This window comes from Passer domesticus, chromosome 3, assembly GCF_036417665.1.
Source record: "Passer domesticus isolate bPasDom1 chromosome 3, bPasDom1.hap1, whole genome shotgun sequence".
Taxonomy (NCBI): Eukaryota; Metazoa; Chordata; class Aves; order Passeriformes; family Passeridae; genus Passer; species Passer domesticus.
Window position 1 is genome coordinate 5,831,084 of NC_087476.1, and position 27,147 is coordinate 5,858,230.

A 27,147-nucleotide genomic window follows, 5' to 3' on the forward strand; every position below is an offset into this window, starting at 1 on the left:
CAATCTCTGGGTGACTCCACACAACCATCATTTCACTCTCTAAATAACTCTGCCATTAGTTTTCTGGCTTCTGCAGGATGTAGAGTGAGGATTTCTTAGGGCTGTCCTGTACAGGACCAGTAGTTGGACTTGATGGTCCTTGTGGGTCCCATTCAATTCAGATTTTATGATTCTATGAAGATCCTTGGTAGACCTTGGAAGTGACTTTAGTACAAAAATTAATTCTTTCTACCTTTACACTTCTGACCTTTTATTTGGCCAGTGTCTTACAAAAAAGGATCTCTTCTTTACATTCCACTACATATTCTAAAGCTACTGAGGCTACTAAATAGCCACTGAGTAATTGATCAGAAGATTAAAACTGACAAAGCTGACATTAAAAATTCCCTAACAGTGTTGCAATTATTTCTTAGCAGTAAGACAGAACCTGAAAATGTCAGTTTGCAGTTTGACAAGGATGTTCAACAGCAATTATAAACACTTTTGTGTTGAAATAATGTCCTGTATTCACATTTTATTGACAATCACTGATTTAGACAGTTACTCATTCTTCCAAGAAACCTTATTTTTTGTCAATAGTTGTGGTCATTAATAAGTCCTTACTTTGTGCTAGATGAGGAACAAGCAGTTATAAACCACATTGAATGCTGTTTGAATAAATTAAGTGGCAATACTTGAAAATAATAAACATTTCTGCTCTTTGCGTATTTTTTTAATTCAAAGTACACAGAAAGGATTCACATATCATGGATGGAGGATACTGATAAAAGGGGTGATCAACTCTCACATGACAGCTGAATTTTGTGTTTAGTCATGAAAGCTCTAAATTGAAGTTACATAAACAGAAAACTAATGCCACTGGCAAACAGCCCCAGTCTGTAATGTTCTATTTGGGATTCACTGGTTAAAGCAGAGGAGACGCTGATCTCTGACAAAGAACGATATGGGAGATGACATCAACTTCTTTCGGCAAATGAGCTCAGCGTGCCAGCAAGCTGACAAATTAGCTTCTAAAAACCACTAACAGTAGCTTACAAAGTCACAGCTGTTATCCTGTTTTGAACAACAAAATGTTGATCTCGGTTGAAATGTCTAGTTTTACACAAGATTTATTTAAGTGCCCCAATTTTTTTTTTTTTCTTAACAAAGAAATGAGTTATACTGAGAGACGCATGAGGGACAGGCAGTGTCTGTACCCTGATGACTCCATGGTGATGTTTAATGACACGGTTAAGTAGAACACTTGCTTATGTTCTGCACCCTTCTTAAGTTTGAAAAACCCCCTAGAGACACAGACACAGTAGCAACATAAATCCACAAATACAACAGTACCATAGGCACTAGCAATTTCTTCAGCTAACTCAAGCATTTCCCAGGATATTAAGACTTGATAGTGGGAAGAAATGCATCAGAAAACTTGCAAGAGATTCCATTAAGGGATTTAAATCAATTGAAAGACACTAATATTCTACAAAACAAATGCTCCTCAGTGCTGATTGTAGACAAAATTTAAAAAGAAAAAAAAACAGAGTATTACTTTGCTTTTCACCTATTTGAGTAGTGTAAATCTTCACTTTCATGGCAAAGTATCAGTCAGCCTTTTCTGCTCCTCAGAGGTATAGGGAATTAAATATGCTATCAAATGCAGCAGATGCAAACTCAGTTAATCTTGGTACTTCTGTGATCCTCATCTGTGGCATCTGAACAGCCCTTAAAAATAAATTTGTTGATGTTTAACAAAAAAACAAGACTATTTTACAGATGACCAACTGAAAGACAACAATTTACCTCAAGGCCTGAATGTACAAACAGGAGTCTCATCTCTCAAGCATCGGATCACAGCCCTTTATCACTACAGCAACATCAGTCTCTGTTTTTCTACAGCTCTTACTTTTATAAAATTGCAATAACTTCAGTGTAATCATTCCTGATTTATGGTAAATGAAGGAAATAATCAAGCCAGGACAGATCTGTCCCAAGTTCAAGTGACTACTCAAAGCCAACAAAAAACACCAAACCACTGGACAGGCCTTGGATTGAAATTTCTCTGATTATAAGTTTAGACAACTAATAAAGGCCTTTATTTATTAATGCTACATAAGGCCTGTTCCTATCAACATCAGGCTTTTGTTTGGGGTTTTTTTTTTCTTTTTATCTTTACCTAAAATGGAGCTAGAGTGTAACAATGACCTAAATAAGACTGCGGGTACATGAAGAGCTGAACAAAACCATGTATTTTCAACAGGAACTTACCCAATAACTACATAGTCAACATGTCAGGCATTAAGGCCACATAATGCTCTGGTACTCGGGTGCAGAAGACTTGTAGCCTCAATCAATTATTTCCAGTGCTGTGATGAAATCTGGTCTCCACTGGTGTCTATAAAAGGTTGCACAGCCTCTTGATCATAATCGTGGACATGCTGAGTTCCAAACCAAAAGTTTATGTTTGGAAAACACAAGCAATGAAGCTCATTCTATGCACAAGAAAACAGAAACGTCACAGTAGACTGGAACACCCCATTCAGCTGTGCCCCCTTTCAGAGGCGATCAGTAACCATCCACTCCTTAAGCCATAGTATTGGATTTTGGCAGTTCACATATCCATCACTGACAAAATGAACTGGTTAAACTTTGAAAGATGTAGAGATAAAGCTAAGCATTTTCACAAGTACCCTCTAGCTGTGTGCTGCAGAATGACTAAGAAGTCTGGGGATATATTTATATTTTACTTCCTTTAATTTTGTTCTCTGCATAGCCCCAACCAAGCTATATGTCTGACACAGAGAGCAACATATTTCTCCCCAGAGTACTATAAAGAGAAGAACATAATTAACATTTGTTAAGTATTCTCATAGTGTGACATGAGCCAGCAGAGCACATGAAAGTTAGTAATTCTCCATACTAGAGTTTGAATACTGTTCAGGAAAGATGGCAAACAGCCATGGAATGAGCAATCAGTAACAAGAAAATCTCTGAGTAACCAACTCTGAAGTGAGCAGCATTCCTTCCATGCAAGAATTCGGGAGTTCTAGAGATGGGAAAAGAAATGCAGTCAATCAACACCATTATAATGCACCAAATACAGTTGGGCTGGAAGGACAGTCACTGGAGACCCTAAACTGAGATTTTATGTGCTAACTTCTTCAACTTTTTGTTCATCTGAAGTTTAGCTAAGCTTACTGTTTTAGCAGAGGAAGACAAATACAAGGGAAAACAGGTAAACAAAAGAAAACAAAACAAACGAGGAAAAGACCAAAACCCACCCTATCAGCTGGGAATAGTTCTATTTGCAAGTTCTTCAGAATCTACCACTAAACAATTAGGAAATCTTACAGAAAATCTTTATTATTTTCACTCTGTATCTGTGCCATGATCAGTCTAGGAAAAGTTACTGCTGAGAGCAGAACAGAAAAGCACTCAAAAAGTAACTGTTCTGTAAAACTCATAAATTCTAAAAAAACTGGGCATACTCATGTCTGGCTCTTTAAGTTTATTTCAGTTATTCAAAAGGAAAAATAAAGCTTGAATTACTGTAGCTTCTATGCACAGATAAAACAGATATTTTCTACCCACATCAGAAAATGAGAAGATTGAATTGCATTCAGTTATGAATTGGATTTGTTCTTCAATTAAAAGAGAAGAAAAATAAATCATGCTGAAGCTAAATGACAAACCAAAGGCTATTCCATTGTAATTTTGTCCAAAAGACAACTAAATTTGTTATTTCTTCAGCTCTTTGATCATTATGTTTAGTTTGTAAGGATGCCACTTACTACTGCAAATACTCCATTTCTGAACAGACTGGTATAATTTTTCCCAAAAGTGAAATATAAACATTCAGCTGCAAAGCTGCTTCAAACTCACACTGGGCACAACTACCTGGAGTTAAAAAGCAACAAAACATTTAGATGTTCATTTAAAAAAAGAAATAAAAATTTTTTAAAAAATTTAAAAAGTGATTTAAAAGATTTTTAAGAAAGAGAAATCAGTAATTTTACCAAATGAGCAGAATAATGATGACAAAATAAATTGAATATTGTGTGGTACTCCCAAATTCCAATTATGAAAGTTTGTTCTTAAAATTAGACATACTCTACTATGTAGATATAGAGGCACAAACTATGAAAGACAGATGTTTTACAGTTTACACCTTTCAGAGATTACAGTTATTTCTGAGGGCCCAACACCCAAGCCCATGTCATGGGAATCAACTCTGGCTCATGAAAAGCCACATTTCCTTCAGCATTGGTTTTGGCAAAGCAGCAACTGCCCAGAGCACTGCTTGAGCTTAAGAAACAGTCTGGTAGCCTCAAGCCTTACATCCCCATGGGTTCCCAAAATACACCAAGAGTCTGGCTACAAGGAGCTGCTCTGGCATCACAATTACAGACTATGGAATCCAGAGGAGACAAGTGTCACAGAGGACAGAACTCATGCAGCCAACCTCATCTAATAGATTTTAGTACAAAGTACGTTTTATTGGAAATAATCTAGAATGCAGATCCCATACGCCTCAAATAAAGATTTCTTTAAAATGCAAATATTAACCAATTAACACGATGTGCGATAGGCAGGTACATGAAAGAGAGATTGCTTTGCTTCTTGAACTAATCTTCAGACAGTAATAACCTTGATTCCAGAGTCTTTTTAGGCCTGGAACAACTGAAACACTGCTCCAAAAGCAGAATGATTACAAGGGAGAATTTAGAAAATACAAGCAAACACTACCTCTTTTTCAGGCTGGATTGACTTGTGACTACATGGCAGAATTTTCCAAAAACACTGGGTTTTAGTGCTCCTGTTCCAACATGCTCCTATTCCACTCACCAACGGAGTTTGGCCATTCAGCTCCAAAAAGAACTGAGTTGCCCATTCATACCTACAACTTATCCTCAAATAGGCAATACCCAGTCCATCTGCATCATTTTGTGCCAAAACAGGATTTATTCTGCTTAGCGCCTCTGACCCCTCAGACTAAATACAGCCAAGCAGGAGACCCAGAACCTGTGTTCTGAAATGGAAATGTAACAATTTACTTTCATTATGGGCTGGGTCTCCATGTTAAAACAACCCTGTTTATCCAAAAGTCAATATTCCATAGAAGTGATTCCTTTGATTGCTTCCTAGACACTTCCCTCATGTAGCCAACAAATATAGGCAGTGATTTATCTTCTAAAACCAAATTATTAATTATCCATCTAAAGAGAACAGAAATAAATGGTTAAAGTAATAAAATAGCTAAGTATTAACAAGCAACACATATACTATCCTATCCACACAGAATATTTCCTCAAAGCTTGCATTATTTATCTTACAAGCTACAGGTCTGGATTCTGGCAACCAAACCACAGGGTCTCTCTAAAAACAGCCCAGCTTCCTCGCTTTTGAGGTTGGAAGGTCAGAGGAGGAAGAGGTATGAGTGGAAGGAATGATTGCAATTCATTTTTATTTTTCTTCTCCATTACCACCCTTCAGTTACAAAGCAGTCTGTTACTGAGGGCATGACAAAAAATGTGTATTAAAACGAACTGACACCTGCTTATCTGGCCAACACTGAACAGACTGTAAATGCTGATTGCTTTCTCCTCCTGAAGTGAAAAATCAACCAACTCTTCACGACACAACACACCAGGCATTGGAAATCTCATACAAACATCTCCCATAATCTTTCCAACATCCCCCAGGTTCTAGAATTCTTCAGGCACACCTCCACAGGCCATTTTAAGTGCTATGCATAGACAGACCAATTCCCTCCAAAGGAGCTCAACACCACACTGAGCACAGCTGGGCACTTCTGAACAGTTTGCTATTTCAGAGCAAACTGGGGCTCACATGGCCTTGGAGACCAGAGGGCAATTTTCTCCTATGTTTGCTGTCCCCAGGGAAAGGGCCGCATCTTCTGATTCTTCATCCTGTTCCAGTATCTTCATTTCTCCTCTCCACCTTCAGTACTCCTTCTCCACCTCCATCTCCACCTTCAGTACTCCTTCACTATAAAAGGGAGTCATGCTGATTAAAACCCGAAGTTTTCTTTTTAAATCTCCTCCTTCCAATTTTAGTCTTTCCATTCTCTTCTCAACCTCTTCTCAATTCTCCTCTTTCATGAATGATACTCAGACCTCTCCTCCAACACAAAACCACAATACATTTTTAATTTCAAGGGAAAGCTTAGACACTTGACAAGCTGTGAAAAAGTAGCAAATCCAGCTATTAAATACTTTAGAGAAAAGAAAAAAAAAAGCACATGAAAAGAAAGAGGACACAGGATGGAAGCACCTGATTTTGCTTCCTTTTTTTTTTTTTTCCTAAGAAATACTGTGTACAAGACTGAGGATCTCAAACTTAAGTGAGAATCATAAATAGCAGAGAAATATTTCCCTATGCAATCACTGCATAAGGAATTATTTTGGGGTTGCGTTTTTTCCAAAATATATTCTATAGTATTTTTCAAAATATTTTCTCTAATATTTTTCAAAATATAGAGAAGGAACCATGATGATCAGCCATCATGCTCAAGTTCAAGCAGAAAACAAGACTAGCCAATTGAACACAAGTAATTAATACTCTTTATAGTAGAATATGTGGAGAAGGTTAATAATAAAATTACAACCATTTGCCCTTCCTCATGAAGTTCTTCACTTATTTTTTATTGCTGTTCATTATAATGGGGTTTTCCCCTCCCTCTTTTTCATACTTTTCTTAAATGGCTGGTTGCATATATTTAATTGTATATTCCTCAGGGCAGGGACTATTTCCTTAATTGTCTGTAAAGTCCAGTGCTATAAACAACGGTCCTATGCAATGTTAAGTAATAAAAAATGAGTAATGTTTTGTTGAGAAATAGTCATGCATTAATTATGCAAGATAATCTGGAAAATACAGAACTAGGGAAAAAAACATGTTCTGAATCCATGACTTTTAAGCATCACTACCCAATGAATGATTTATGATACTACTTTTGAGTATTATATTTAATTTCTCTTGGAGTATTTAAAAAACATCTGCTCTGAAAGTTAGCAAATGGGTATTGTTTACTCAGAAATTCTACAGGGTGCAACCCCCTTCCACACTGTCAGTTAAACACACAATATTTTAAATACACATTACGGAGCCAACTGTTGAAGCAAGCACTTAGAATGCAAAGAATATTCTACATATTAAAATATACATGAAAAATACTGTTCAGGAGTTATAACATCTAAAATACAGATTCTAAATTCAGTATTTAATAAGTATGCAATTTAAAAAAAAAAAAAATCGTTTTTATTACTTACTGAACTAATTTCATGTCCTAAATCGACATTGCTGCAGACTTATACAAGCACAGAAGCTACTAAAATTGGTATAACTTTAAAACCAGAAGCAAATTTTTATTACTGAACTATGCCCCTGAAAATGGGGTTGAATATAAAAACAATGACACCAAATCTGGAGAGCGTAAATACTCTGTCTTAATATCTTTTAAAATCTGTTCTCTAATCTTGACTGAGGTTTGAAAGTAGCAAGTCTGTATTTTTCCAGTGTAAATGTTGTGCAAAAGCTTTACAAACATAGATCTAAATCTGCAATTGCCATTACTAAAATAAATGAAAAATCTATAAGCAGCAGTGAAACCGGCATGCAAATAAAAGAACTGTCAAGACATATACTGCCTAAAAATAAGCTTACAATAACTATTTTAAAGACTGTGTGTGGTCTTACCCATATATTTTGGCAAGATGCACTTTCTCCAACCACAGCTAGATTCATCCAAAAGCAGTGGCACTGGAGAGTCTCTGTCTCACCTGTCAAACTTGAAGAACGTTGTTCAGCAGACCACCATGAGTCCATGGATAGGATCCACAGCACTACGGCAGCTGTTCTTGATAAGTGTTCTCTAACTAGAGAGGCAAGCGCTTCAAAAACGTTCTGTAAGAGGATCACCCTTCATATACATGCATTTAAAAACAAACAGAAACAAGAATATATCCAGAACAAGACTTTCAAGACATTTGTGGTGCAGCATCAGAGATCTCATGTGTATATCTGTCTGATATTTAGAAATATTTGCAGAAGATTTGAGGCGATTAAATTTATCTTAGAATTTAACCGAATTATTTACCTCTCACAAATTACTACACTGTTCAAATTGCAGGCAATCAAATAAAATAACTGGAACTCCTAAATCTTCAGGGTTGAAGAAAGTGAATTTTCCTCTTTTCAGTTCCTTTCTCACGTATGACATGGAAAATTTTCATACCAACCTACAAAGAGATGAAAAGTGGCAAGGAGAGGTAAAACGCTGCTTGGCCACAATAAATGTAAGATTCAGTGAAAATGGGATGAAGCACAAAAAGTTGCAAGTTTTAAAATTACCTGAGGGGATATTTTGCCAACAAGAAAAACTAAGAAGAGAATTTATCTGAATTCTGTTTGTATGAAATAACTTTGACTGTTACTAGAAGGCACAGAATCATTAATTTCCAGAGAAATATGAATATTTTCTAAAAATAGGTCACTGCTTTTAACTGCTGAGATCTGCTCTGGTTTAACTACTAGTAGCATTGTATCCCAGAAGCAGGAAAGGCTCTAGAGAGATTACTTTCACTTTTCCCTAGATATATTTAGTGTACTAACTAGCATAGTTAGGATATTATTTTTCTTTGGTTTTGTCAGTAGCATGTTTGAAATAAATTTTATTAAGTGGTAGTGTATGTAACATTGCATTGTGGGTAGCAGTTTCCTGCCTTAACCTAGCCACATCCTCAGCTGTTATATGAGACAAGTTTCCCATATTTTCTGCAAGTTGACTTTAAAAAAAAGAAAAAAATACAGACAGGAGAAAATAACTAGGAGGTTAGGATGATCTTAAGCACCATATATTGGCTGTTTCGAATGGGTGCATCTAATCAAAAGGACATTTTTCTCAGTTGCTGTACAGTATACAAGATCTAGAAATACAAGGAAAATAATGCTTGTCAAAAAAAAAATGTCTGAGCAGGAAGAATCAAGATGAGACACATCTGATCATTAAATCACAGCCCCTTACTCAAAGCCTGATCAGGAGTTAGATTATTTCACTGGAGAGTAACTGTGCTATGATATGAAGAAGTGAGAGAAGCGGAAACTCAAAAGTGAATGAAATTTTTTGACTGCTTGTTATTCCATGATGTACTCACTGGTTAAGAGGTGACCATATTTTTAATTTAAATAACAGTTCAGTTTAAGTGATCTTCAGTAGCCTGACTGCACTGTAGAATAAACAGACAACACTTGTTTACCCTAGAAAGGTAACAGTACTTTTTCCCCCTCTACATCAATGGTCCCAGGCACCATCCACTTGAAACCATATCTTACCTAGAGAAAGGTTGTGAGGCAGAGAAAGGCAGCAGCAACACTCAGATGCTCACTGCCACTCTTGCAGTAAGTGCCATTTTAAAATGAAGGAATGTTGAAATATCCTTGCTGTTGCAATTTTTTAATCAACTGGAAGTTTTAGTCTTTGCTGTAAAAGGTTAGTATAAAGTGGTATCAACATACCCTACTCTTGCAGACATGATGGAAATGAGAAGTCTACAAAATACCCAAGTCTAACAACAGAAGTTTCCCAAAATGTGCAAGCATTTGAAAACAAACAGTATTTTAAATGTACTGGCTGTGAATCTACAGAAAATACAATTTTCTCCCTCTAAAAATTATTACTCCTCAGTTTGAAAAACACAGCCAAGGAAAGAGGTTTCACTTAAAGAAAAAAAACCTGCTCTAGTGGAAACAGATATGTTAACAACATCTACAGTGAATACCTGCATCTGAGGAAATTGCACCAGGACTTTCTGAATTACAAAAATCAGCATCTTGTTATTGTATATATTGTAAAACTTGTAATGAAATGCAATCTAACAATTGTCATCACACTGCTCTAAGCGGAGTATTTATATCATTCCAGTTGTAGCATAGAAGCAAACATTTAAGTACAAATAAACTTTCAGCAGGGCATCACACTGTTTATACACTGGATGAACTTTTGAGTGACATAAGGCAAAATGTTTGGAAATAGAGCATAGCTTAAAAGTTCCAAAACACGTTTAAAGAACAGTAGAAGATGTAATTATCTTTTAGTGTTGCCTTACAATTGACTTTTAGATTTCATTTGTCATCAAAGATCAAGCTCAAAGTTTACCAGAGAAATTCCTTAGCATAATACTTCCTTTGTAAGTGTAATTGGGACTCAAAGCATCCCCTGTGGAACTCAGAAGTGAACTTCCATTTTTGTAGAGCTACCTTTAAACAAGAGCCTGTCAAGCATTAGTCTACAACCAAGACGCTGATTTACACAGTGAGTTTTCAGGATTCTTGCATCTGCGTCATCAGAAGTGCAAACTATACCAAAAGAAACCACCAGTTTCACAGGTATTTGGTCTCAGTTTTGCTTTATAATGTTTCTATATTAAAAAACCCTGCATTTTTATCAGTGACAGTTTTTACAAACTACATCTAAATTACTCAGTTACAATATTTGCTTTTTTGTTTTTAATGGCTTTTGCTTTATTAGATGAAGACTTCTTTGTAGTGCTCTTGATTTGAACAGGTGAAAAAGTAAAAAAAAAAAAAAAAAAAAACACCTTAAAGATATCAGATCAAAGCACAACAACAAAGTTAGAGAATAACTCTGCATACACAAGTGAAAGCATGAAAAAACCATTCTGGAGAAAGCATGAGAAAAGCATTTCAATGCAATAAATTTTCATATTCAGACTTCTGTAGGAAGTTCAATATTTAATACTAAAGACATGACTAAAAACAAAGGGCAGAGTTTTGAAAATCAAACTTTTTTTCATATCAATGGAAGTAAGTATTTAAGGTCAAGAAAACAGTTACCTATTATTTAAAAATACTGCGCATACCTGCCATCAAATAGAAGTTGATCAATACCTTCAATGTGTAACTGTAGTTGAAAACTCCAAACTTAAAATTTAAGAGTTCCCCAAATAAGAGGCAGCAACCTCCAAAAGCTTTTGCTGCATCATAAGTTGATTAAAACTTTAATGCATACAAATATAATTTGTATATGAAAAGATTAGTACTCTTTCCATTATTTTTATGTTCTTAAGATTTTTTCATTGCTGCTCCTAACCATACAAAGTAAACAATAATAAAAGCAATTAATAAATACAAGAATTAAATATCACCCTTATTAAGTGGAATGGGTTTTTTGTAGAACATTCCTTTTTCATTTTATGGCAGAATTCTCTAAGTTTGGCAACATGTAATGACTCTCAAAGTATTGAATGAAGACTAATGCAATTTATCTCACAATAATTATTATAAAAAGTTTTTATGAAGAAAGGTCTATGATTTTTTAATAATTATGTAACAAAAATCAAAACAGGCTCTTTTTTACTGAAAGATCTTCTCATTTGTCTCATCCCAAAAAACCAGAGAACCTGGTTTCCACCCACACCTCCAGCTATTCATATCACACAATTCCTGGCCAATTTCTAACCAAGAAAGCTCAGGACAAAGAGAAAAACAAAAAAGGAGGGATGGAAGCATCAAAAAGATGGATTTTATTTTACAAATAAAAGCCAAACAATATCTAGAAAATGTTTTACATGGTTCTTCTGCTCCCCCCCCCAACAAAAGGAAAAATAAAAAATAATTAAATTCATTCAGCTAAAACTTAAAATTACAGTGCATCTGTGGCACAATCAGGATAATATGAAAAGTTCTAGATATAATGTCCAAAGAGGCAAAAAATGAGATACTTTCTCAAAGATGTTTCCAATTTTGTTCTGAATCTGAGTGAGCAAATCAAGACTACTAATACACACTGTCTGTGCATATTATTCCTTACTACACACAGCATTTTGCAATTTATTTCAAAGCCTCTATTATAAACAAAAAAATACTGCTTTTGTTAACCCACTCCGTACTGGTACAGTCGGGGCTTATGTTACACAATCAAAGTCAAAGTTACAATACTTTAAGTATATTAAAAAATATCACACACACATGCACACAGATGATATTAAGTATTTGAGCCTTACATATGCATCAAATTTATGTCTCATTTTAAAACTAAGTGTTAACATTAACTGGTGAATGAAATTATTTATAGTCTCCCCAAAAGTTTAAGACTGTTCTATTTCCCTTAAACACCAGAACTACAATAAGGAATTCATGTAAGCACAACCAAACCCTCCCAGCTCACTCTGTTACACAACGTCCACGTTAAATCCTCCCAGTGCCGGTGATCCCAAGCATCACTCGCAGGCTGCAGCACACAACCAGTTATGATATCCAAATGACATATTTTGCCCCAAATATAAAAGAAACATAATTGCCCTTAATTTGCATCACATAAAACTGCCAAGTAGTTTTGAAGGCATGCAAAGCAAGGCAGACATGATTTAAGATTTGCAAAGGAATCCCCAGACTAACACTTCTGTGACAGCCAATTACAGTGAAAAACACAACCCCAACAAGCAGCCTGCTACTAGACCTTAGGAAAGGTAAAGTTTCTTACAATGAGTTACAGATTCACAAGTATAAGACGACAAGGAGAAAAAGTAAAACAGAAGGAATCCAGCCACCCAGCAAATATGAAGCAGACCCAAGATCGTGATACAATCCAAAGATGTAAATTATTGTAAATCATCACTGTTGTTCAGAATTTCACACAGCCACTTGTGCCAATTTTGCTCACTTTTCCACAGACACAATAATAAAGGAGGGAGAGGGAATGGGAGGAGGAAAAAAAAAAAAAAAAAAAAAAGGAGGGGGAAGAAGAGTGGGGGGAACCTGAACTGAGAGTACAAATAAAGTTCTGCTGTCCATATGCTTTAACTGTACAGAAGTTTGGGCTCTTAGAGCATTTTGTACTCTCTCCAAAGCCTCATGAGTCACAAAAATTAAAAAGCTATGTCCCTCTGAATGCCAGGAAGGGCCTTACACGGGCCTTTTGTCAAAATATAAAAAAAAAAAAAAAAAAAAAAAAATTTAAAAGAAAAAAAAAAAGAAGAAAAGGGGAAAAAAAAAAGAGGAGAGAGAGAGAGAAAGAAAAAGCCACAGTGTAGGCAGTCCTACTTGGAGTCCTCTGATGTCACAGCCACATGACTCGCTCGCTCCAGTAATAGTGCTTGCAAAAAAAAGGAGTTTTAAAGCTTTTGCTTTTTTGGATTGTGTGAATGCTTCATTCGCCTCACAAACAACCACAGAACCACAAGTGCGGTGCAAACTTTCTCCAGGAGGACAGAAAGGAGTCTCTGGTTTTTAAATGGTTAATCTCCGCAGGTCACTACCAGCCACTGAGACCAACAGAGTCAGTAAGTGCTCTCTAACCACAGTCTATGCAGTAATAGTAGGTCCTTCAAATATTTGCTCATTCTCCTTTTTTTTTGTTTTGTTGCTTTCCTTTTCACATGTTACCAGCACTACACAATTTTTTGACAGAGAAAAAACTAACTATAGAGTCTATGCAATCCAGGGACACAGTAAAACTAAAACAAGGTTTGGCTATGGTTTGTGTTTTCAGTTTGAGGATCCAAGAAGTATTTGCACCAGAAGGTGAAAGCTCTGCGTGAACCGAGAGGGACTATGGCATCAAACAGCCTGTTCAGTTCAGTGACACCATGTCAGCAAAACTTCTTTTGGGGTAAGTGCTGCAATATTTGAGCTTCTGTTTTTCGCTGTTGAGAGTTTTCTTACTTGGAACAATACTGGTTGTGGTTATCTGAGCAAAAAAATGCTGAATGGGATGTAAGAATGTTGAGATAGTATACCTGGTTGTTTGGGGTGGTTTTTTTTGGAGAGGGAAGTAACTGTAAATAGCTTCTGCAGATATAAGAACAAATTTGTTAGCTGGCAAGCTGAGCAAAGGGAAGTTGGTGGCTCAGTCCTTAGTGTTTGACAGCAGGTGTGCTCAGCTGTCACCAGGGTCAAGGTGTAGCTGCATGAAATTTGACAGAGCCTAATGGGATCTAGAAAAATGTTTAATATTATCTTCAGGCAAAAGACAAAGTAATTAGTGAGTTAATCAACAGCAGCTCAGAAATCTCCTTAAGAACTCTGGTAACACTTTTAGATATATCCACTATGAGTGGTTAATGAAAGATACTGTAAAAGACTTAAATCACAGAGTTCAGACTGCTTGCTCTCTAAACCTGATGAAAATGAGTAGCTTGTAGCATACTGAAGCCTATCCTACCCAAAACTGCCCTATAATTGTTCCAGGCATCTTATTTTTATACATCTATCTCAGATGAAGTTATCAGTGTAAATCTGCAGTTTTCTAGTCCTCAGTTGCCCTCATTTCACAGCAAAGCTTGTTTGATAATATATTCAATTGTAAAAGCAAATTCTTCTCATTACACTTATTATGAACAAGGCAAAACATTCATGCATGAAAATATTAAACTATGAAATAAAAAATACATGATCTAACATGCTGCTGAATTTTAAGTTTAATTCAAAGTGGGATGTAAAAAACTCTGTGGAAGAGCACTGCCAAATATTTACTTCAATATTCTGAACTGTAAACACAGATTCCTTTAAGAAATCATATATGTATATACTGAAGTAATTATTTATATGCACTGTACATATAAATGCTCATAAAACTTATAAATACACTATAAAATTGCACCTCTATCTTTGCTTACTTTGAAAAGCTTCATCCTCTCAGAGACTTAAAATCAGTAGAGAGCATCTCACTCACAAATACTAAATAGAATCAAATAAGACTTTAACTGATTTATCTGCAAGTAAAATGAAGTTATATTTTAAAATGTACTGGAAAATGCTTTATTATCATCACACTTGATGAACTACAAGAAGTACAGTAACAAAATTTTTTCAAAGCATCTTTAAATGAGGCAGTTCAGACAGACGAACTGAAAATTCTGAAAGCTTCAGGGGGAAAAAAAAAAGTGAAAACTTACAAGATTTTCTTAATGGTGTCCGTCATGTTGAAATTATGTTGGGACCGTAGCTAAACCTATTTCTTTCCCTCCCTTGCCCCCCTTCTATGAAAAACAACAATGCTAGAAGCATTTCCAATACATACATCCCCGTTATTGTAGTGACTGGGGTGCCTTTTACCCCTCCTACTTCACACGCTTTGACTGGTTCCCAGTTAACACATGAAGAAGCTCTGAGACCGGGTATAGGAACAGAAATGAAGAAATTGCTTTTTGCAGGAGGGTGACCAATTTAATATATGACCTATAGATACCAGATGAGATAATATAACCTGTGGCTGGTCATGCAGCTGCAATACCCTGAACATTGAGCTGAAATGCAAACACAGACCCGGCAAAGCAGCTTTTCTACCCAAACTGGTGTCTGAGCAAAGCACAGCAGAAGTGTAGCCAGACCACATTATCCCAGTGTTTACAACAGGAAATACAGTTTACATGTATAGGGACTTTCTTTTGCTTTTACTTCCAAAAGAGATTAGAAGAAATTTAGTTGGCTAAAATTATCAAAACACCAAGTCTGACTGCTTAATTCACCTACTTCTGATAATTCCTAAAGCCACTGGGAAGTACTGTGATACTGTGCTTAATACTTTTCCTGAACTTCACTAAATAGGGCTGGATACCTGAATTTCACTTTGGACACAAACAATTGATGCAAGGGACTACAAAATCTCATCAGCTTTATCAATGTGTAAGCAGTGTAACCTGAGCTAAAACCAAATTTTGGAAAACCGACTTTTATAAAAAGGAGGCAGAATTTATTGTTTAAAAAAAAGCCAGAATACCCAAGCTGCTCATGAATTTGCCGTTCAGTGATGCAACAGCACCTCAGAATGCACGATCTGTTCTTCCTTTCTGTGCTGTCCTTCTCTTCCCATCTCTAACTTATTCCTTTCAGGACTGTTGAGTTTAATTGTTTCTCTTCAAGACTGAACTAATGAAACATAATGACAAGTCATGACAGAGCAGGAAAACAGAGCTATGATTAACCCGCATGTTTGCTAATCTGTGCTATTAACCATATTCCCGAAAGCTTTTATTCCACTCATTTTTGTCTATGTCTTTTGGAGTTCATATGAAAGGGAAAAACAAGAGTAGCAAAGTGGAAGAATCCTTTCCTAGTTCATGCAAATGCATATATTCCTTTCCAATTTAGTACATTTTAATTAACTACAGTCTGGGTTTCACATCCAGATTTTTCTCTACCTTGTGCCACTCATACACAGGTTTTGACTGCATCGAGCCTGTGTAAACCTTCTCAGGCTTTTAAATCAAACGGGATTCATTTCAACCAGCAAATGCTATTATGTTTACATCCACAACATTTGAAGGGGAAAAAAGACTCAAAATAAACACTATGCAAAAAAAACCCAAAAAAACAGCATATTTGGTGTAAAATTTGGAAAACATTGTTTACTCAAAGTATTTCAGACTGAAAACCTTCTTAAATGCCTCCAAAAACAATTACAATATTAAAATAGGAAAAGGCATCTTCAACTACATTCTGTGCATCTTCAGAGAAAGAATCCAATGAAAGAAGGAAATAGGATCCCAGTTTAGCTGATAATTCAATCAAGTATTTCACACGTAATTTCTGGAAGCTGATCCCAATGGAGATAGAGTAAATCTAACGCCTTCCAGTTCCTCTTCTATTAAAATACTCCTCAGTATATTCTTCATCAAAAAATGCCAAACCTTTTGTAAATTTCAATTCTCATCTGCTTTACTGTTTGGTAGGGTTTGTTTCAGTTTAATTAGGAGACTGATAAGAAAAACAAATCCTTTTTGATTATCTGTATATAGAAAGCAGTTTTCTGTATGTTCCAGCTCCTTTTAACATATTCATACTATTGTGAATGCTAAGCAAAATCTCAGGAACCACTTCTCTTGGCATAAAATATAATTTAAAATACCAGGATTTAAAATAAAATAATAATAATACTGAAAACTATGCAGGAATGAGTATTCTCACATGCATTAAAAAAGCTGCAGCTTCGCACGGAGGCTGCCGCTATCTGAAAGCCCCAAACCCTGCAGGATTGCTCTTCATCACTCACAAGGTCTGTAGGCAGCAAAATGCACTGATCTGTTCAATTAGCTACCTCAAATGAACTATTAATAGCCAATATTGTTTAAATCAACTACATCAATGTAAAACTCAGTAAGATCAAAATGTTCCAGTTTGTTAGGAGAATCTCAGAGTATCTGGTGGTTAAATAAACTGGGAGAGGAAAAAAAAAATCCTATCTCATTAGGGGCACTAAGATTTTATCAAACATACAGGATTAATCTCTATTGAATAGGACCATTCACAAATCAAAACTCACTCCACTTCAATACTTTCATGCAGTGCTAATCAATTACAACCTTTTCTAGTTATTCAAAATCCATGTGCTTTTAATTTTATTCACTGGTGGTCTAAAATATAATATTCAGGCCAAGCTAAGTCATTCTGTATTGCAACTTTGCTTTTTTTCAATAAATATTCATCTAGAGGTTTTCTTAGAGAGAACTGCTCATATGAAGACTGTGGTAATATTTTTATACTGTACCTCCTTGTTGAAGCAAAAGGTTAGGGGTTACCTAAATACCTCAACTGTATATACAAAAAAAGGAAAAGGTAAGTATTCACATGAAAAATCCAAAGGGACTATATTATTTATTTTTGCATTTCCTATGATTAATGATGCACCAGTGCATACTTGAAAACTAAAGTCAAAATAGGGTAACACCTCAAATTCCTTTACAAACTGTACAAATATCAAACTTCCATGCTGTATTAACTACTCTACCAGAAATATTTAAAGGCTCTGCCACCCCACATTAAGAGTAAAACAATAATACTGAAATTCCTCTCAAGCTGTGTGATTTCTTGGTCATGGTCAGGCTAATATTAATCTTAAAATTGCACCTTATACCTTTATTTTCCCAATTGCTTTCAGAAGAGAGTCGTACTTTTTAATGAGTAACAAGAAGCTTAGAGCAGCCATAAGTAACTAACAAACATCTAATATCATTAAAGTAAAAAGGGAAAAATAAAGAAGCTAACAATTCCAGCAAGAGATGCTAACTAGGCAGTGCAGACAGTGCAAGAAAGACAGATAATAACTGTATTTATGTACTGTCACACCTTGTGGCAGACACCATCAATGAACAACACGAATAACAACTAAGAAATACTTGCTAGAAGTCTAACAATGCAAAAAGCTGAAGCCACAAGCAGAATCTGGCATTATTTTACGCTGAAGTCCAGCACACTTCTGTGGAAATTGAAGCAGAGAAGGGAGGGAGGAATTATCCTGTGCTTGTCAAGCTGCAAAGGTGCTGAGCACCAGCGTTTCTCCTGCCTGAATACAACAGGAGCCAAGGGCAGCTGTCAGTGCCGGGCACCTCCTGGAAATCAGACCATCTGCATGTCTCCCTCTATGTACCCAATAAAAACCAGCGCTGTGTGTTGTAGGGGAAGGAGTCGGTTCTGAAAACTCATTAAATACACTCCATTAATAAGAGTTACAATAAATTGCCATGTTTAATATGCCCTAGAGTATATAATATTTTAATTAAATCAGCCTCAAGATAAATAGTGAGTTTAAGATGGTAAAACTTGAAGCATTTTGGGGTCTTAAAGTCAGCACTGGGAGAATCCAAGTTTCATACAAGCAGTTAAGAAACTAACAAGAAAACATACAACTGTTATTTTCAAGATAAAATTAATTTGTCTAAATGGAATAAATGCAGTATATATTCTGATAAGCATACACAGAAATAAATTAATAGACTGCGTACCATTTCAATGAGACCTTACTTGGAAATTTTGACTTAGGAATTATCCACAGATTTTCATGCGGAGACAAAAGTCACCCACAAAACATCTACTTCCTCCACCACAGAACCCTCACAAATATCCACTCCTATCAACAAAATTCATTTGTGCTCACATTACATACAATAGCTTTCACTTCTATTAGATATCTTAATTCCAAACTGCCTCCTAAATTCTTATGGGAAACAGGCTAAGGAGGTCTATCTTCTGCTCTCAGGTGTTTTTGTTTTTAAGTTAATAAAGCCTAAATCTAAGAGTACGTTTCCTTACATAAACAGGCTCTCTTCTACAAATAAATATAAGACGTGCCACTTAACATACTGAAAAGCACACCCTAAAGAGAATATTTTGAAGATGAGCATAAAGACAAAAACTCAGGTTACTGTATCATAAAGCAGTTTAACACTTCCAATTGAAAAAAAAAATCCATTATTCATGCATCTGTTTCCTGTATATATTTTTTATTTTGCTTGTTACCATACTGTGTACTGTTTCTAGCCTTCTTCGTGTAGCTTTAAGTTTCCTATTTCACGTAGGAACTTGCCCCAGGAGGGAAAACTCTATAGGTTTTCTCCTGACTCTCTTGAACTGCTGAAGTCACTTTAATCAGAGCAATTAAATTATTTTGCACAACCTACTCCTTATTAAATGTTTTTATTTATAAAAATTAATCTTAGAACAGCAAAAGATTAAAGCAAAAAGGCTACATTCTCTTTTAAGTACATAGAGTGCTTTAAAAAGTAAGTATTTTAGTACATTATCCACTGTATTCATAATAGTTTTTCTTAATAATATTTTTTCATCTCCAATAAAACTACCTTTATTTTTACAGTGAAGGGTAGAAACAATTTATTCTGCTGTCTGTCTCTTAAAAATGCCATATTCATTAAGATCAGGCAGTTCTGGAATTAACAATAGTTTTAAGTTTTAATATGTTATAGCTAAAAACCCCATGGCAAAATTTTTTGGCAGGAATTCATTCAAATATGATTACTGTATTTTTGATAGACAGCTTATTTTACATATTATATTTCCTCCGAATTGCTAACATTTCATAATGACTTAAAATTTATTATCATTCATTTTCTTGATTAAGGAAAGTTAAAAGCTGATGACCTTACATACATTTATTTTCCCCAGAATTTATTTGAACCGTAAGTGTGCCAAACCATTGTTTACTTATCCCTCATGGTCAGATATCTTAGATCTAAATCTACTCTGTGGTTTATTGAAACAGAAAGACAGAGCCACTGCCAGTTACATAATACAATACTGTTCAGAGGAACAGGATCCGGCCTTGATCTTAATGAAAATTAACACTAACGAGATGCATTTGCATCTATATGCACAGACACACATGTACATCAAGCACCATATGCTGTGTGTCGTGGCTCTGCTGGAACAAATAGGAGCAGGGGGATGTTACAAGTCATTAGTAATTACTGAACTGAATTTCTCTGTCAGACACATTTAATATATTTGACCCTATACACACAAGCAAAAGAAAGGGTTACCTATGAATTCATTAAGAAAAAACAATGTAGATAAATAATTATGCCTAAGTATATTGACTACCAAATAGTGTTAATCCCTCAAAAGACCTGTAATTCATATAAATACAAATCAGAAAAGACAGAGTTAAAAACACACAATATTCTGATGTATCCATGTGTGGTATTAGAACAGGGTATTCTTTCTTTTAAGAAATGTTAATGAGCTGTGTATGTGCAAACACACACATGTATACAGTTCAAGCCTCTAATTCCTATTAACTTACACTTCTAAAATTGTGAAATTCAAGTTAAAGAAGTCAAACTAGCAATAGCATAAATTTAGAAGACTTCTCTATCGATACAATATTTTCCACCCTAGCACTGATGCCATAAAGGAGAATGTGCTGCTGCATTCAGATTTGCCAGCAGTACCCCAAGAACAGTTGCCACTCTTCACATATCTTGCTAACATGCCGTGGAGGAACTTGTCAGGGTCCTGCACTAATATTTGTTAAAAACTGTGTTTATTAATACTACCACAGGGTTCTAGATAAATTTTAAGTGTTAGTGTTTGTAGTGAAATAACAAATGCCAGAAGTACTAGTTTTAGAATACTTGGTAAAAATCATGACAGAGACATGTCTGGTGTCAGTCCCTTCACACCCTCTTACTCCTTCCCATAGTCCAGTGACAAGAGAAACTGCTCTTGTGGGCATCAGACCGGCCACTCTTAACTCACCTCAACTTTAAAAGTTAAAACATATTTTAGCCAAAGCAGTCTTATTTGTAGGTCAGCTGGTGTTTCTGACACAGTGTAATATATTTCCATTGAAGGGGCTCACAAAAAAAAAAAAAACACAACCACATTGACATGGAAAGATCCCAGATACAAACGCAGAGTTGTTCTGCCAAGAGCTGATAATCATCCACAACTGCATTTTTGTAATAATACACTACATTAATAATTTACTATAAGCACAAATCTTCATCTAGAATCAGCAAGAATAATTTTACACTAATTAAACAGGATTCAATGGAAATTAAAAGGCATTTTAAGACATGACTTGAAAAAAAATTTTGAGGAACATAGTGTCAGAATTTGCTGTTTTAATTTAACGTGTCTCCAAAAGCCTTTCAGGTGAGGCATAACACTGAACAGCCCTGATATTTATGTCCTTGCAGCATTTTGTGTATAAATTCCAGGAGTAACTTTCACTCAAATGCATTATCTATTCACCTTCAAGCAGAAATCTTTTAAGGAAAAAAAAGAAGTGTCACATTTGCTCTGTAACACTGAAGGGACACATCTGGTCTAGCTTAGTGACTCAATATTAACAAGAGTTTGATGAATTAATTCTACCAGCTATTGTACAATACCCGAGCACAGGAGCAGCTTTGTGACAGAGTACTTACAGCCTGCAGTATATTTACTTCCTAACACAATCTGCAAAACTTATTTCCTCTAAGTAAGACCATCCATATAAATTCACACTAAGAGAGTTCATCATCTGCATTTTTCCAATAAGTGGTATCAAAGTTTAACTCCACTGCATTTGGGTATTTGCAGAATAACCAATCCATAACAATGAATGGTTTATTTAAAACTGACAGGACCAGAAAGCAGCAACTATTTACTTAGGCGCCGTACCTTAGTGTACACCAGTAAAAATGTTCTCTTTTCCCAAAAGGATTTTCTGCAAAAAGGGCATTCACTTTGCTTCCTTCCCACCCCTCTTACATCCAACTCTGCACATTCAAAACTAAGTGCTATATTTTTCTTGCTATTCAGTATATTTTAATTTCCCCCCTTTCTGATTAAACGGCATAAACAGAAACACTATAATTCAGAAGTTACACTCTTTATACTTATATTTTATTAAAGAAATCAACATTCAGAAAAAGTGCAGTCATTTCTGGATAAAAAAATAGCATCTAAGTAACAAATAAAATTAATTTAACATTAAATGGGAAGAAAGTTATCTTCCATAAGCAGATCATTTTCATACCGGAGCTAGAACAGTTTCATTCTAGTGCACCACTGTGTATTGCATATGCAAATGCTAGAACAACTTTTATTTTCAGAGCGTTTCAGGAATAGGACCTAAAATCATGTTCTGTTATTCTGAATGGTAATTAATTCAGTCATGACCTTGTAATAATTTGGAGTTTTACGCTCATTAAAGTAAAATTTTAATATTACCTTTAAAAGCAAGAGCAAAATCTTAATTACAGCTAAGCTAACTGTGTATTAATCCATCCTAAAAGAAATGAAGACCTGAGCTTGCCCAGATAAAAAGATAAATTATAATAATACTCATTAAGTACAAAACAAAGGCTTGAAAAGTGTAATTTTATTACTCTGAATTATAATATTAATTTACTAACTAATTTCAAGGCACATGTGTAGTGCACATGTGTAAAACCTACTCGAGGGAGGCAGCTCACATAGACACACACACGAGCTGGAATGTTCCAATTCCGATCAAAGATGTGTGTAGCCGGATGTGCGGTTAATTCACTGATCAAATTTTCACAACTGAAAAACATCTTGAGACAAAGTCCCAGTTACCAGTAGTGTGGGCTCTGTGCTTTATCATCAGAATTACTCTTCACTATTTTACATTTTATTATATAATTTAAAAATAATATAATCTCTCACTTAAAAAAAAAAATTTAAAAGGAAGAAGCAAAGATAAAAAGGCACTGGTTTTTGCTCCAGCATTCTTAAAGGGCACAGTGAGACTGAGAGAAATAAATTTAAAATACCCATAAGAATCTGAACTCTAATCTTAGTGACATGTTCTTACAGTAAGCTTTTGCTCCATAAAACCTATATAAAAATGTCAGGAGCGTAGATGCATAGCACACACACTCACCGTAAGACACAAATCTGCCCTGTAACAATAATATACAGTAGCTCTTCAACGTGCCTGAAAGATTTTAAAATGCACTAAATCTTTAAAAACAGTCCACTGTCAGACTTCAGCTCTGTCTACTAAATCAACCAGATGTATGGAATAAACACTATTTAATAGCTACTAAATTTTTATCAGCTTTGTATAAAGTTAGACAAATTTGAAGTAACAGTTTGAAGTCTTCTACCGTTACATTTCATAATCTTACTTGCTTACTGCACTGGCTAGATACAGTAAATATACATCATATAATGGCTATTCCCCTTCAGCAGATATCCATAAAAGAAGAATAATCTAAACAAACTAAAAAAGATACTTAAATGGGCATCAATTTTACTAGTCTTAACACTGATTTAAAATATGTCTCTTTCTCTTCTTTACATACCTGGTTGTTACCAATTACTGATGTGTCTTCACCCCTTCTTGTTGCAAAACTTCCTTTAAAACTTACAGCACACACAGCACAACATTTGAGACCTCTACACATAAAAATGCTCTTTTTTTTCAGTAGCAAAGAAAATCTGAAGGTTTTTTTAGGCTGACGATATCTTCACATAGAAACACAGAACGTCTGCAGACAGTAAGAAGCCTTTAGTAAGCCTTTTTGCTGCACCATAATAATCTGATCCAGAAATTCAAGGGTACCTTAAACAACGGGCTACCTGTTCTAGCCATGCTTAGGAATGTGGCCAAATCATTTTTATTGATTTAACCTTTATAGGAATGCTACATATCCTCAGAGCAAAACATTTCTAATGCATTTATAATATGATATACCTCTGAGAAGCTATGAAAAAAAAAATCTTGTGACATAGGCTAGCCCCCCTCCACTATTCTGTTTTTCCCAATTTAGTAATCAATAGACATTCAAGAGTTAGGATATTTTCTGAGTTTACATATGTCTTATTCATAGGATGAAGCCAGAAACTAACACTTACAGAGGACGAGACTAATATCTGACCTGTCTTTGTTTAAGGAATAAGAACTGGTGAACTGATAGCCAAGACTCTAAATACTCCTTTCATTCTAGAGTTACACATCAATCATGTTACCTGCAAACATATCAAGTTAAAACTTCCAGAATTTACAGTCCTTTTTTGAATAAACTGAGCAGCATGTTAGTTATGTTCAGAGAGCTTACAGAAGGTGGTTTGTGTATCTCACCAGAATTCTTAAAGAAGTATTTCTCAAATTCCCTCTTCATCAGAAATCTATTTCATACACATTTCAAAGCAGCATTTCTCAATGCCAGATCCATATTCTATTATTTTGAAGCTCAGGTTGGAAAAAATAGTGTATTTTAGTATTTGCTGGTTGTGGAATGTTACAAACCACACTTGAGCATTACCAGGAGTCACTTGTTTTTCAGAAAGTAAACTGTTCCGAGCTGCTCATTATGGTAAACTTTAGTGTAAAGAAGAAGGGAATACACTGACTGAAGAGTCAGTCAAACAACAGCAAATATATTTATGTTACAAAACACAGTCATTACACTTCTCATAAAGAAAATTATGTGAGAGGTGTTTGGTTAAAAAAGGAAAAAACAAACAACAAAAACAAAACTCAAGCAGAAACAAACAGAAATAGCTCCTAGCTTGAAATTCCTGTATGTTATTCTTCACAACAGCAAGAACCCCAGCCAGGCACAGTTTCAGCAGGCAATATGCTATAACACAAATCACCAAGTTTAGGAAGATTCAGTTCTACATTTTTTCTGGAAACAGCAATGTCTGGTTATCACTAATATTCTCTCTCATCTACAAAAAATCTTAATCAATTCTACAAAGAAAGAAAAAAACCAATTCCTTTGTGAGAAGGAATAAGGTGGACAACTTAGTACAAAAAGTACTAGTATCAAAGCTGTGAACTGTAATGTATGGCATATGGAAAAAACATGTACTTGCCAATTCTCACAAACTGGTTTTGTCTCTTCTCCATAAGAGTTTGGCTTTTGATTATTACATCACTAGTTTGATTGCAAAGTTTTACATCACTCTTTGTTTCTTCATCCACTTTTTCTAAGAAATATTCTAAAGATTAATCCATATCCAAAGCACACAACAACCACACAAAATATATCATGGCATGAGCCTTACACTTCCTTAACCAGATGAAATCAATGTGAGGTGCAGCAGTGATTTCTCCAAGGGCAGAGTAGTTCTACCTTCATTCATGGTGCACATGAGGAACGTGCCCAGGTAAGTGCCTGCATTCATGCAAACTCAGTTGCTTGGTACTGCCACAGCCTGAGAGCATTCAAGCAGTTGCCACACACAGACCAGGGACAATATCCATAAATAAATAATAACTCCAGACCAGATCCCAGAAAGTTCATTGAAGCACGTCAGATCACACTTGATTTCCGTTTCATTACATGTAGAATAACAGTTCATGGAGCAGGGGAAAACACAGAAACTTACAGATTCTAGAATAATAACAAAAAAAAACCCATTGGATGATACACATCCCAACATCTTGGTAACTAACCTAGTGCCCAGAGCTGTATCCCTCTTCCACTGGCACCTTACAGGACTGTTGCCACTTGCTTTTCTGGTATACCTTAAGGAAGGATCCAGGCAATGCTGAAAAGCAGTGGAAATGTTAGAAATGCAGATTTTTACAGACAGTGATGATGGAAGAAGGCCTAGCTAAATGCAGTTACACCAATACAACTGCTTACAGTAGAACACTTCTTTTTATAACATAATAGATACTTTTGTACAAGAGGGTTTATTAGCAGAGTTATTCTGACAAACAATAACATCTTTTGATCCTACAGAAAAGCTGCTCTGTGCTAGCATGTGAGAAAGGTCAGATGGTGGAAAACTTACTTCATACTCTTAACCTGTAAACTCTTTCCTTTCCTGACTACTAACAAATGTCCTAGCAGGGGAGATCCACAGCTTTTCCAAGAACTCACGTAGGGAACCTTTTGCTCTGTTCCGATGGAACAGAACTTGTGCACGTTCACCTCAGGAGCGCTGCCCTCCGTGGCAGCTCTCTGAGTAACTCTGTCTGCACAGGTCTGCCACAGAAAAATTACCTCCAGATTTTCACTTCATTACAGTTTTATATATACACAAGCATGTATCCATACACATCTGTAAAAAGCAGCAAACTTGACTACTCCAGTCTGCATGCTATTAGAGAAGCAACTGTGATACTTCAGGAACCTCTAACTTGATTTTAGTGTTTGGAATAAGGGAAAACCAAGTCAGGAGACAGCAACCTCTGAGAACATATTTTGCAAGGCTGTTTTATAAAGGACTCCAGTGGGCAAATTGCACTCATAGGAAAAGCTAGTTTAGACTGGGATTATGCATCAAAGAGAGGAGCACCAGAAAATATTTGTCCTTGATAACTTGCACAGAGGCTCAAGGGTGGCAGGAGCACTAAGGCTCAGGCAATGCACATGTTTTGTCAACGTGTAATTCATATAACACAGCTTGTTTTCATGGCATTCTAATGCTTCTTTCACATTTCCCTGTACATTTTTTTGGTTTAAAGATTCTCACACATTTTGTAATGGTAAAAGTAGTAGGAGAATGTCATTTCACAGCCAAATATTTGACTCTGGCAAACTTGTCTTTCAGCACTCTGCCATTCATGTCTCATACTTCTGATGTTCTCAGTCTCAGGTTTTGAAAATAAGGAGCATAGGTCTGGTCCCATTTTCAAATGCCAGTTCTTGGCCATTGGTCTTCTCTTTCAAGGGTGCTTCTCAGCATCACCACACTTGTCTACTGTTCCACTATCTCATTCATTTTCTGATGGAACAGGGCATGGCTCCCACAAGAAGCTGACTGCAAACTCACCAGAAGCTCTTGTGTTGATCATAGATCTGATTCTTCTACTTTCAAAAATCATCAAAAAGAATATGAGCACTTTACTAAAAATTTTGCAACTGTCTGATTTTTACATGGCAATGGTTATCTAGTATGCCTTTTAAAGTTCCT

At 35.6% G+C, this 27,147-nt stretch overlaps 2 protein-coding genes and 1 long non-coding RNA gene across 16 annotated transcripts in view; 1 reads left to right on the top strand and 2 right to left on the bottom strand.

The window, feature by feature from the left end:
- Nucleotides 1-27,147, bottom strand: part of SUPT3H (SPT3 homolog, SAGA and STAGA complex component) — a 255,490-nt gene that overhangs the window by 202,271 nt on the left and 26,072 nt on the right. Inside the window, exon 2 of one of the 12 annotated variants that reach the window (XM_064411678.1) lies at nucleotides 8,105-8,246. The exons of 10 other annotated variants lie outside the window; for them this stretch is intronic. The gene's annotated coding sequence lies outside the window, so the exon portion shown is untranslated. Of the gene's footprint in view, nucleotides 1-2,253; nucleotides 2,475-8,104; nucleotides 8,247-27,147 lie in introns of those variants that run through there. One more of the 12 variants, XM_064411679.1, reaches the window with a different exon arrangement.
- Nucleotides 3,479-8,091, bottom strand: LOC135295879 (uncharacterized). 2 transcript variants are annotated; one of them, XR_010357939.1, is made up of 2 exons: nucleotides 7,788-8,091; nucleotides 3,479-5,994 (listed from the first exon to the last, which is right to left on the bottom strand). It is a non-coding gene; the product is annotated as an uncharacterized LOC135295879 (long non-coding RNA). The 2 variants fall into 2 exon arrangements; XR_010357940.1 differs by having other exon boundaries at nucleotides 7,705-8,091.
- The window catches only part of RUNX2 (RUNX family transcription factor 2), a 225,657-nt gene continuing 202,912 nt past the window's right edge, over nucleotides 4,403-27,147 (top strand). The window contains exons 1-4 of one of the 2 annotated variants that reach the window (XM_064411663.1): nucleotides 4,403-4,472; nucleotides 5,322-5,416; nucleotides 10,258-10,392; nucleotides 13,517-13,636. In XM_064411663.1, the coding sequence (XP_064267733.1) occupies nucleotides 13,579-13,636 (58 nt within the window). In that variant the 5' untranslated portion in view covers nucleotides 4,403-4,472; nucleotides 5,322-5,416; nucleotides 10,258-10,392; nucleotides 13,517-13,578. Of the gene's footprint in view, nucleotides 4,473-5,321; nucleotides 5,417-10,257; nucleotides 10,393-13,207; nucleotides 13,308-13,516; nucleotides 13,637-27,147 lie in introns of those variants that run through there. The other variant, XM_064411664.1, reaches the window with a different exon arrangement.